This window comes from Eucyclogobius newberryi, unplaced genomic scaffold (assembly GCF_026437365.1).
Source record: "Eucyclogobius newberryi isolate DKJ021-1_F unplaced genomic scaffold, fEucNew1.0.hap1 SCAF_11, whole genome shotgun sequence".
Lineage (NCBI taxonomy): Eukaryota > Metazoa > Chordata > Actinopteri > Gobiiformes > Gobiidae > Eucyclogobius > Eucyclogobius newberryi.
Genome location: NW_027315735.1, coordinates 22,643,692 through 22,656,077, shown reverse-complemented (window position 1 = coordinate 22,656,077; position 12,386 = coordinate 22,643,692). Strand labels below are relative to the sequence as shown.

Genomic DNA, 12,386 nt, shown 5'->3' with positions numbered 1-12,386 from the left:
AGATGTGAACGTCATTTCTTGACGTCGCTTACCTTGTTAGCCTGCGTATGCAGTGTGTCATTTATATTTTCAGGGTTTTGTGTAAAATAATAGTGCATCACAACACACAACTAAAATGCGTATAGTGTCAAGACACTACCGCTACTTATAACACTCGGCGTGTAGTAGGGAACAACAAAATGTGTAGCTAAGCTAACAGTGGCTAGTCTAATAATAAAATGGGAGATAACATTAGCTATTGGCAAATCCTATATGGTAACTACTGTGAAGATAACATTTCATCTAAAAAGACATGTGTTCACTTAATTTTTTCAAGAACCTGCCGTTTTGAAATGTACTGTTCTTGAGCGCATCGCAGTTTAGGGACATAGCTAATGTTAGCTGCCCAGGCTAGGTGATTCCATTTTGTTTTGATCTCTAGTTAGCTTCTTGACTAATTCTGACATTATGGTAGTTGTGCTTTAACATGTTACACAATATCACAGCTGTGCTGTTGTTTCTGGCCTTTAACACAATTATCGTTTTAAAATGCTATTTTATGGTACACATGTCAACAGTGATAGTGAATTAATTGACTCTATTAGGTAATAGAAATGTGAACTTTCTGGACTTCCTATTAACACATTCATTTTTTTACTTGCAGCATTAGAAATTTTCTCTCAAGACCACACACACGTGAACTGCCCCCTTCTGCATCAATGGAAGGATCAGACAGCACGGATCAAGGTAGTAGTGACCAACCAGAGTCCCAGCGGAGAAATCAGCTTGACCGTCTGGACAGAGAAGAGGCTTTTTACCAGTTTGTTAATAACCTCAGTGATGAGGACTACCGTCTTATGAGAGACAACAATCTTCTGGGGACACCAGGTATAATAAAGAAACATCCTATGCCCATGTATTTGACATCTTTACAATAATGTATTAAATACATTTCAGTTTAATGTTTCATACACTTTTCATCTTGTGTTGGTTTTCAACCATAGATTAGATCACCTTAATTACACACAATTAAGATTAGTTAGTCATTAGTCATCTCTACTGTAATTTGTAGTAATGCTCAGCTTGTAGCTGACAATGGGAAACTGAAGCGTCCAATTCATTTCTGTCCCAGGAGAGTGGGAGGGAAAATATAAGTTTGGAGTATCCTTTAGCGGAGCACCTGCAGGGAGAGGGCATTGAATGGACAGTGACATGCCCTGGTAAGTTTGGAGGTTTTTGGTATTGTCCTGTGTTAAGTGTTAAGCTCACAAAGTTGTTTATTGCTCAGATTATCTCTGTTTAAATTATGTTGGCATTGATGTATTTATGTATATACTAATGTATATAATTTATTCAAAATTATATGAATTATGCATTTTTTTTAGGTGAGGTGACCGAAGATGAGCTGATCAGTAGACTTCAGCAAATAAAAGATGGTCTGGACCAACAGAATAATGCTGCAAGTTTACAGAATGGAGAGGATGTTGGCGGTAAGGGTAATTTGAAATGTTCTAATCTAATGACGATGATATCCTGTTTATGCCACCTTTTGTATTTTAGCAGACCCACCAGCAAACCCAGAGGAGCCTGTAAATGGAGATAGTCTTCTAGACTGGCTCAACACAGTGAGGCGCACAGGCAACACTACAAGGACTGGTCATCGTGGGAATCAGTCCTGGCGAGCTGTAAGTCAAACCAATCCAAACAGTGGCGACTTTCGCTTCAGTCTGGAAATCAGTGTAAACCGTAACTTGGCTGTGGATGGTGAGCAGGTGGCTGCAGAGGGTCAAGAGGAAGCAGTGGAAAATGCGGATCCTCCAGCACCTATGGAGACAGATGTTGTAGAAGAACCAGTGGTGGAGGATTTGGCTGTGATCGTGGAACCGGAGCCTGAACAAGTTACACAGCATGTACTTCAAGAACCACCTTCATCAGCCGTGGGTGCTGTTGTACAAACTCCACCGTCACCTTCTCCACCGTCACCTTCTCCACCGTCACCTTCTCCACCGTCACCTTCTCCACCGTCACCATCTCCACCGGCACTTTCTCCCCCGGCACCTTCTCCACCGTCACCTTCTTCACCTTCGCCACCGTCACCTTCTCCACCGTCACCTTCTCCACGCAGAGGACAGAGAAGACCCCGTAGTCGCAGTCCTGAGCCTCGCAGAACAAGGGCACGAACAGCAAGAAGTCGTTCCCCTCTAACACTTGAGCTGCCATATGTTCTTCCAACCTTACATAATAACCCTAGCACCCAAAGCTCAAATTCTGTTAATCCCAATCCACCTATACCTCAGATTGAGGGAAGTTCCCGGACTCGACAACACATTTCTGCCAGACAGAGCCCCATTGATGAAGGTGTTCACCCCCCCCACCAGGCTTCGGCAGGACCTGTTGCTGAGCCCACCAACCCTGAATCTCAGGAGGGGGAGGCTGCTGCTGGGGATGGGAGTGCAACAGGCCGTCGCCCTCCCACCATTATGCTCGATCTCCAGGTGCGCCGCGTGCGTCCTGGAGAGTATCGCCAAAGAGACAGCATTGCAAGTCGCACTCGCTCTCGCTCTCAGAACTCAAACAATACCTTTCTTTATGAAAGCGAGCGTGGTGGTTTCCGCAGGACTTTCTCTCGTTCTGAACGGGCTGGTGTCAGGACTTATGTTAGCACCATTCGCATCCCTATCAGGCGAATCTCTGATGCAGGTTTAGGAGAGGCTACATCTATGGCACTGCAGTCTATGATACGTCAAATTATGACTGGTTTTGGGGAACTTGGCTACCTCATGGATTCTGACTCTGATTCAACCGATTCAAATCGTGGTATAAACACACCATCAGACATGGCTGAAGCTGACCTCACCAATGGAGAAGCACCCAGTGCTGGTGCCCCCGCTGCAACTGATGGTGACCAGCAATCTGCGCCCGATGGGGCCCGAGCACGGACAGTTGAGGGAAATTCAGATGAAGGCGATGCTCCTCCAGCTGCTGGGGGTCGGGCAAGACCCAGGCCCCCGATAAGCTTTGAGGAGCCCAGTTCTCTTCCTTTCCTCCGCCTCGCCCACTTTTTCCTTTTAAATGATGATGATGAAGACCAACCCCAAGGACTAACCAAAGAACAGATTGATAACCTCTCCATGCGCAACTTTGGTGAGAGTGATGCTCTAAAGACTTGCAGTGTTTGCATTACAGAATATGCAGAAGGCAATAAGCTCCGTAAGTTGCCCTGTTCTCATGAGTACCATGTTCACTGTATTGATCGTTGGTTGTCAGAGAACTCCACGTGTCCCATTTGCCGTAGAGCTGTCCTGGTGTCGGCCAATCGGGAAAGTGTGGTTTAGCTTAGCATGGGGCCTTATGTCTCAAATTAAATTATGTAGTATCCAACCTCCATGCGAGGCGTTAAAGAAGTGTTATCAGTTTTGTTGCTTTCTTACCTTAGGCAAGTTTATTATAATGTAGTAATACAATTTGGTTGGTGTTTTCAAAACATGGCACTTGCTGCGTTCCACAAGACATTTGTTAATATAACTCAAATTTAATCATGAGATATGCATGCTGTCTAAATCAACTTGTAGTTAACAAGCAGTTATGCACCTCAAAAGTCAGACAAAAAGCAAACACACGGGACATAGTTGTGAGGTTTATGTGTTGGCTCTCTTTTGTATTTTCCCTTTAAAGCCTCATCTAAGGTGAATGTTGGTATTGTTCAGAGTATTAGCTGTAAATATGCTTGTAAGATAATTTGGGCTATAAAAAAAAACACACCCATGAATTGTTTTGCATTTGAAACACATGATTTACAGATGGGCCTTGATTATTTTGTAAAATCAATAACATAAGTAATTTTGACACATATAAAGGTTCTGATATAGCAGATGTGTTTATTTCTGATATTTTACATAGTTATGTACTTCTCCTTTGTTCACTTGAATCAATAATGTATGTAACTATTAAACATGTTGAATAAAATTAAGTGTGTTTTCTTTGCAAATTAAGGAAATTGGGTATTAGTTCCCATTGTGTTCAAGTCATATTGTCATCGAGTTTGGTATTAAACTCAACATTCTTTGGATAAAATTGATAACCAATATAAGTATAAGTACCTTAGATAAGTAGTCTTTCTAATCCTTGTTGCAAACGTCAGACCTTCAAACAAGGAAGTGTTTGTGTCGGAGCAAAACAAGCCGACATGGCGCTCAGAAAAAGTGCGACTCACCTCTCTCTAAAGGTATCGTTATTCCTCCAGCACACACACGCCTTTTGGTTTCAAAAGAATTCGGCTGATTTTAGTTAGATAGGTTGTTTTATGATTGTGACATTATTTATGTAGACCGTTCTATGACTTGATCAATACACTACTGAAAACCATCTGTCGTGGTTATACTTTATAAATGGGGCACATCAGGAGGTGCTTAGTAAAAGCATTAATATTAAAAATGTGCGGCCTTTACAAACTTTCTGGAGTTAGTCGTAGCGTTGTTTTGTTACACACATTGGCCACAGGGCGGCGCTGCTCTCCACACGATGTCAATGATGATGTTGGCCCTACGCCAGGGAGTCTCTCCTACATTCTCATCAAATGCACAAGTCATCGTGACACACGCGGTTGATAGAAGCCCGAACATAACGGAACCAACAACGCCACCCAGGGAATGAGGCCCTGGGACCACAAATAAAGCTACGGATGAACTCAAATAAAGCCGCGCTAGCTCTGGACAATAAAGAGGTGGATTTTTTATCAAATATAATAGTTTTATTTAAATATTACAAGAGTTAAAAATAAAAAGTTAAAGCGATATAAAATTCAAAATATTAGACGAATGTAAATGAATGGGATCAGCACATATGTATAGTAAATTAACAAACAACAATATTCAAACAAAAAGCAAACAAACACTGCAAGCCATGCAAAATAAGCAAACAAAAGCAGGCAAAGCAAGAAAATAAATGACAAAATAACTTGCAACACACAGGCGGAAATTACCCAGATTGAAGTAGGGCTTACACAGCAAAAATGTGTCATTTGTAAAATTATTTTTTTATTTTTGTGTTGTGCCTGCGCCCATGCATTTATATACAGTCCAATTTTAATCACATAGAGGTGTGTCAACAGCAAGATGCATTCTTCTGCATTTGAACAGAATGTAGGAGGGACCTTAACAGGCTAATATGTATCTGCTTATCCTTGAAATGCAGGCACATTTTCAAACTCAAAAAGTCACCAAAGGAAGCTGTCCTGTGAAAGTGGCCCATCTGGACCATTTGGTGCTCACAGTCAAAAGTGTGCCTGACACTATTCAGTTTTATTCTTCTGTACTCGGGATGGAAGTCATTACCTTTAAGGTAAGCAACATACTCAATACAAGGATTATGTATGTTTCATCATTCATTTGGTGAAGGAATACACCTCTATGTTATAATGAGCCATTTTAAGTGTGGCCTACTAATAAATTATGGCTTATTTAATTATTGAAAGTACTAGGCTATTTTATTGTTTTAACTCACTATCAGTTTTAGGAGAACATTCACCACTAGATGCCAGTTGTTTTTTGTACACTATATTCAAAGCTTATGTTAGACCCTTCCACAACAGTATAATTTACAAGTGCATCTTCCATTTTCTTAACTGATCAAGGGTAATCGCAAAGCTTTAGGATTTGGACAACAGAAGTTCAACCTCCATCAGCTGGGACAGGAGTTTGAGCCTAAAGCAAAGCGTCCAACTCCAGGATCTGCTGACCTCTGTCTCATCACTAAAACCCCTTTGGCAGCTGTGGCTGCACACCTTAAAGTAAAGTGTTTTGTTACAATTGTATAAGTCATTGTATTGTCTGTACCTCATTTTCATATGTTTTGCAGATTTGTGGAGTCAAAATTGAGGAAGGTCCAGTTGAGAGAAGTGGAGCAATGGGCCCAATAACCTCTCTTTACTGCAGAGACCCTGATGACAATCTCATTGAGGTGTCAAACTACATCTAATGAACAAATGTCAACGTCAAAGCACTACATTTGTTAAATGAGCATGTCTTTTGTGAATGAGTAGCCCAATTATTAGAAGCAATTGAGTTTGAGTCATGATGTAAAAAAACAAAACAAAAACATTTTAGATCACCATGCTATTCTTGATGTAATATAACCACAAAGTAACATAATAATAAGTCACTTAAGGGCAAGTGAAGTCTGGTGCTTAAGACATAATTTGTAGAAAAAGGATTTAAAAAGGAGTTGGACTCCGAAAACACGTTACCCTTTGAGGCTAGGTGTTTTTTATTTATTTTTTTATTTAGTTAATTTTATTGTATTTATGTTTCTGTAATTTATTTGTGATTTGAATGCATTTTTCCTGCTGTGTGAAGCACTTTAAATTGCCTTGTGTATGAAATGTGCTCTACAAATAAACTTGCCTTGCCTTGCCTAGAAAACCTACAATTGATGGGAAAGGTAAACGCCATTACATTTCATTACACGTCATTATATTTACCCTTTTACCTTTACCTTTAGTTGCGAAGATGCTGCTTGCACTTGTACAAGTCTAAACTGTTAGTTTAGGTGTTAGGGTTGTACTTTAATTGTTCCCTCTTAAAGCCTTACCTCCAGTCAGTGTGTAACTGTGGCATTTACAATCTGTTTGGCCAAGGCATAATGATTACACTGGGCCCATTGCTCAAACAAAATACTGACTTATATTCTCTGAAGTACTAATAGTAAAATAGAGTACCGTACTAAAAGTATTTTTTTTTTTTAACAACACATTTAAATACTGTTTTCTATGATTCTTTATTTGAATAATGCTGATTATGATTCAATGTAAATAACGTTTTATCTTTTTTACTAATAAAACATAATTACATGATCATTACAATTGGTTACATCACAATATGTTTTAACAATAACAACAGATGATTAAACAATATTTGTATTATATATATATATATATATATATATATATATATATATATATATATATATATAATATCACTGCAAATAAATATACTGTGAGTAGAAATTCCAAAATGGCAGGACACAATTAATGTTACAGCTCTTATAGGATTTTTACTGTAGTTTTGAGAGGAGAAGAGTACAGTCGTCCATTCGGTCCAGGTTTTCTACTGCTTCGATCAGCCCCTCCACTTGTTCTGATGGAAAGACTGTTGTGGCATTGTCCCTAAACTTCTTTCTTAGACTTTCATTAGTTAGGGGCTTACGCCAGTGACCATAGAAAGTGTCACAGCGGCTTGTCACCATATCCCCTCCTCTGAGTGTCACCTGCACTTCTCCATACATCAGGTTAAAATTGGCCGGGTTGTCATGGGGGTGCTCTACTCTGACACAGTTCAATAGGGCATGCAGCTCGGGACGTTCGATTGCAGCAGGCGTAAAAGACTGGACTGTCACATCCCCATCCAGAAGGGCTGTGCAGGCGTTGAACTGGAATGAGTGACGAGCTTCATGGTCTGATTCAGGGAATGGTCTGTTAATGTATTTAGATTTAGGAACTCTGATTAGGATTTCCTTCACTTGATCTGGTAACAGTGAACCAGTACCAGCCTCCACCAAGAGCTTATTGATGGATGATGCTGCGTCTGCGACCCAGTGCATTCCCAAATGAGCTGGAAACCGCTTAAAACCCATGTCCTGCACCTCTAACAAGAATGGGCTGTTTTCATTTGGCATCTCCAAACGCTGTGGGGCATAATCTTCATAAAAAGCACTGAACCCTGCTACACCTGGGGTATCGTCCAAAACAAATGCACTTGCCTCCAGTCCTCTAGAGGCCAGCAGAGCAGCTTCTAGGCCTAATCGTGCTGCATTACCAATATGAAGAGGTTTTGATTGGGTAGCAGCATTGGCCATGGGTGCCCCAGACAGAGAGGCAGCTATAGCCAAAGCATGACTGCACTGGACGTCATCTAAAGACAGCAGCCGAGCACAGGCCGCAGCACTGCCCATGGTCCCGACCACACTAGGAGGGTGAAATCTGCAAATTAACATTTTAAAAAGACAATTAAAGCAGCACTCTTTAATTAGACTGATCACTATAATGCCCACCTTTATATCTTGAGGAAAATTTGGAAATAATGCTTAGCTTTGTGAAAGGTCCTATAGTGGCTAAACAGACAATTAAAGTCGTCTCACCTCGTAAATTGTTGTAATTTAGTGGCCAAATATACCACAGCTGGTGTGTGTGTGTGTGCGTGCGCGCGCGTGTGTGTGCGTGTGTGTGCGCGTGTGTGCGCGCGCGTGCGTGTGTGTGCGTGTGTGTGTGTGTGTGTGTGCGTTGGTGATGCTTTGATGAAGAGATAATTGTTGTGTTTGAGATTACTTGTTAGTGGTCATGTTTTGTCAGATCACTGACACTTCAATTGAGAAGGCTGCCAATGCCAAATCCACCTTGATTTCAAATGAAAATACACACCTCTTGGGAATGTTGTGGGCCTCGTTAGAGAACCTCATGAGGCGTCCTTGGATCTCAATGCCGACATTGAAGGCCAGCAGGAAGTCCAGGCCACTGGGTTTGTGGTTGACTGGCATCATGTCACTGAGCGCTAACACAGCAGGAAGCACTGCTCCGGAGGGGTGAGTGGCAGGGTGCCATGTATCATCAAAGTCCATGGAATGAGTCTGGAACAACACATACCTTTAGTGGGACTTCACAAAGCAAACATATCCAGCTTGCAAAAGGACATTTAGTGCCTTGGTTGATAAACCACACATTTTTATTTCCTTTTGTAAACAAATAAAATTAAGTCTGCATTGCAGACAAATTGAAATTGTACATACATTTCATTATGAAGCATTGTCTGCTTTTTCTGTAATTTCCTAAAGAAAGTGAAAAAAGCTTCTAAGTATAAATAAATAAATACACTCACTGCAACTCCATTTACAAAGGCTGCCAATGTTGGTGAAAGTCTGGTCCCCTTGAGTCCATACACAGAGCTGACTCCATCTGGACCATACATGTGCTGTAGAAGCAAAGAGGTTCATTGAGACAACCTTCATATAAATAGATGAATAAAGAATGTTGACAAATGACAAAATAGCTTCAAATGCTGAGATTCACTCACACAAACTGAAACAAATCTGAAATCTTGTTTTAAAGTATTAAAATAAGATAAGATAGCCTTTATTTGTCCACACAATGGGGAAATGTTGGTGTTGCAACGCAAGTAGATACAGAAGTAGAAGAACAGATAATTTATAGAAAGCTTTAAAAAAAACACTCTTAATAGAAAAACTCTTATAAACAAAACTCCTCAAGACAGAACCTCTCATAATCTTAATAGGGAATAGAGAGAAAAAATTAAAAATCTGATTGGACTTGCATCTGCCTGTTCCTAAATATTGATTGATTAACTTCACTTATACACCTTTCCTCTCTCATACTGGGTGGGCACAGAGTGGTTTGTGTCTTACCTGGCAGTGCTGCAGAGCCAGCTGAAATACCTGTGTAGACGTCCCAATCAACCCTACACCGATACTGTCCAGGACCATCCTCTTACTGCGGTCCAGGACGACAGGGGACAGGTGCTGGGGAGTCACCTCACAGATAAATTTTCCAAAACTTCTTGTCACTGTGGGCTCAGGGGAAGGACTCTCCAGTACTGAGGGGACACACGATGGAGACAAATAAGAGACTGGGCTATAAACAGCTGATTATGCTGCATTGCAATGTAAATGTACCTTTCACAGCAGACATATGGAGACTTCTGACTGCGAAAACTGGTCTTAGGGTTTTCTGCAAGATAAAAGCCTGTTAAGTGTTTCTGGTAATAAAATACTGATGACAAGTGTGAACAAATACATGTATTTAATTATCTCTTTGCAATACCACACGGCAAAAAAATAATGTAAATAGATTGGTTAAAATGTCTTGAACATTTTTGAAAATTGTCTGTTTTGAGTTAATATTTATTTACTGGATGGACCAAGATTGTATGATTATTTTAATGTTCTTATACATGTCGGTGTAATCCCTCATTCGTCCAGGCGTGTTCCATAGTAGAAAAAGCTTCAGTTGTAGCCATCTGGACTCAGTTTGAAAAATAGACGTTTCGACTCTCATCCAAGAGTCATTGACAATGACTCTTGGATGAGAGTCGAAACGTCTATTTTTCAAACTGAGTCCAGATGACTACAACTGAAGCTTTTTCTACTACGTTCTTATACATTAATTAAATTGAGATATTCTAGTGTGTTTCTAAAATAACAAACTAAAGACTAATAATAATTATTGTGAAGAAAACAAACTGACAATTTTCCCCTACACATTAAAACGTACCTGTAGTGTAAGGATCATGGCTTCAGGATAGAGGCTGCTTCTCTCCAAGTCTTGTTTGTGATGGAGTTGAGAGCGTTGGTGATGTTGTTGGTGATGTTGTTGTTGCTCTAAAGCTGCCTCCTTTATATAGTCCCATACTCCTTTAGTTTGCCCACGAACAGGTCAGAGGAAGGTAAAATTACAATACCAAACAAAGAAGAAATTCCTTAGTTGTCATCAGTACTTTAGTGATATATTCAGGAAATAGAAAAATTGGAGTTGGCTTACTGTCTGAAAGCACCTCTCAGATTTCATATTGTGTAAGGTAAAGTGGGGAATTCTGCGACTCCTCCCATGTACTTTACAGCCTTATTTATGTCAAACCCTTGGTCAAGTCGCAGAGCAATACAAGACTTCACCTGTTCCAGTACTGCCAGGTAAGTCCTCATTTTACGTACTGTATTTAATTTGTTTTTGTGTGTTTCGCTTGTAGCATGGTAACTATGTTTTTCCTCAATCCCTTTTTCTGCTGGACATTTCCATTCTGTCTGAATTTTTACATCACTATTATTTAGAGTGACTGCATCATTTTCCTATTTGCAAGTAATGAACATTCAGCTAATTTCAAACAGTAAACATATTTTGTAAAGCGGAAAAAGTGATTTGCGTTTGGTAAATCGCACACAGCTATTTATGAACTAAAGCCAAAGATGCTCAGGTTTTTGAACAGGTTTAAATGACAAAGACAAATGGACATAGTAAAAATGTATAGTAAATATACATGTGCTGTTACGTGTAGAAAATACATTAATTGTTGAAAACGTATTTGTTTTATTACAGTTTAAGTAAGCAGAAACTATGTCAGGATCAGATGGTTTTCCAGCCAGTTACTATGGTGAGCCCGGAGTCTTAGGCCTCATGTCCAACGGCATTAGTGCTTTACTTGTGCTTCTACAGAACTTCAATACAGCCAGAACCGGCATCTCACCATCCGGGGTTGAGAACGTGCTTGCAGGTATTGTAATATGTTATGCAATTCAAGTAACCAAATTAGGGATGGGCAATGTAGTAGAAAATAAATAACTTTATTCCCTTACATCGAGCAATCTCATTTTGGGATTTATTTTTCATGTTTCTTAAAAAAAAAATTTAATATGATTTCATGAACATAAATCATTGACAATTAACACAAAAAATGTCTGATAGTCTGAACTCTCCTCCTAACTACAGGCTTTTCAAAAGAGTGTATCAAAACACACACAAAAAACCCTGAGCATAACATTGTTCTTGTTGTTGTGTTACTTTTAATGGCGGTTGGCAGCCAACTCAAAGGGTGTGAGAGAGAGAGAGAGAGAGAGAGAGAGGGAGGGAGGGGGAGAGACAATGAGAGACACTCAAATTGGTCAGCCTGAGTATAACATATCATTGACAATTAGAAAGAACTGAATTCTATCCAATGAATTTTCTATTTAGTTATTTCTAATGTTTGAAACCCATACCTGTTGTCGTCACTAAATCCCTGCCTTAAACATGGGATATCTGAGTTTAACATCATGAAACAGGTTGTGTATCTTGTCCCGAGCTCTCACAAACCCTTACGCACATCATTAATATGCACAAGCATTAGTTATGTGCACAGCTTTAAAACTGTTTTTTCAGACAGCAAAGTGAAACTGGAGTGGACGAGCCCGGCCCATCCAAGCAACGCTTTCAGCTTTTATTACTGAGTTGACAAAACATACATTACTTAAAAGCTGCAGAGAGCGCACAGTGGTCTCATTTTGTCACAAGTGCTGCTTTTACTGTATTACTTTACTATTTTGGATGAATGCTGTAGTTTACATAAACTTGACTAGTGCTATGTTGAAGTAGCAACAAATAAATTAAGATTCTTTACTTTTTTGACAGGTGTTCAGCTGATCATTATTGGTGGTATTTGTCAGCTGGTGGCCGGTCTCCTCTCCTTCAGGAAATATGACCATCTCAGTGGCACAGCCTTCATCGGTTACGCAGCCCTCTGGAGCAGCTTTGGAGTCACAAGAATCTTCTTTGGTTCTTTCGCTCAACCCCCAAATGAGTACAACGGACAAGTACACACTGCTGTTGACTCAATATTATTCAATGATACAACATGGTGGGACACTCCACCATC

The 12,386-nt window shown here is 40.1% G+C and overlaps 3 protein-coding genes across 10 annotated transcripts; 2 read left to right on the top strand and 1 right to left on the bottom strand.

Moving 5' to 3' along the window:
- The first annotated feature begins 657 nt into the window (after positions 1-657).
- Positions 658-3,945, top strand: rlim (ring finger protein, LIM domain interacting). 8 transcript variants are annotated; one of them, XM_072438554.1, is made up of 4 exons: positions 658-867; positions 1,365-1,469; positions 1,543-1,664; positions 1,752-3,945. In XM_072438554.1, exons 1-4 carry the CDS (start codon positions 699-701, stop codon positions 3,312-3,314), a joined length of 1,959 nt encoding a protein of 652 aa, XP_072294655.1. In that variant the 5' UTR covers positions 658-698; the 3' UTR covers positions 3,315-3,945. The 8 variants fall into 8 exon arrangements, with proteins under 8 accessions (XP_072294655.1, XP_072294647.1, XP_072294663.1 ...); XM_072438546.1 differs by having other exon boundaries at positions 1,540-1,664; XM_072438562.1 differs by having other exon boundaries at positions 1,540-1,992; positions 2,092-3,945.
- Positions 3,946-4,144: 199 nt separating this feature from the next.
- Positions 4,145-5,979, top strand: glod5 (glyoxalase domain containing 5). Its single transcript, XM_072438492.1, has 4 exons — positions 4,145-4,204; positions 5,173-5,319; positions 5,612-5,767; positions 5,836-5,979. The coding sequence occupies exons 1-4, from the start codon at positions 4,166-4,168 to the stop codon at positions 5,953-5,955; spliced, it is 462 nt and encodes a 153-aa protein (XP_072294593.1). The 5' UTR covers positions 4,145-4,165; the 3' UTR covers positions 5,956-5,979.
- Positions 5,980-7,029: 1,050 nt separating this feature from the next.
- On the bottom strand, positions 7,030-10,273 carry irg1l (immunoresponsive gene 1, like). The gene is made up of 6 exons (XM_072432272.1): positions 10,256-10,273; positions 9,658-9,740; positions 9,391-9,616; positions 8,847-8,939; positions 8,393-8,598; positions 7,030-7,954 (listed from the first exon to the last, which is right to left on the bottom strand). The coding sequence occupies exons 1-6, from the start codon at positions 10,271-10,273 to the stop codon at positions 7,030-7,032; spliced, it is 1,551 nt and encodes a 516-aa protein (XP_072288373.1).
- Positions 10,274-12,386: the final 2,113 nt, after the last annotated feature.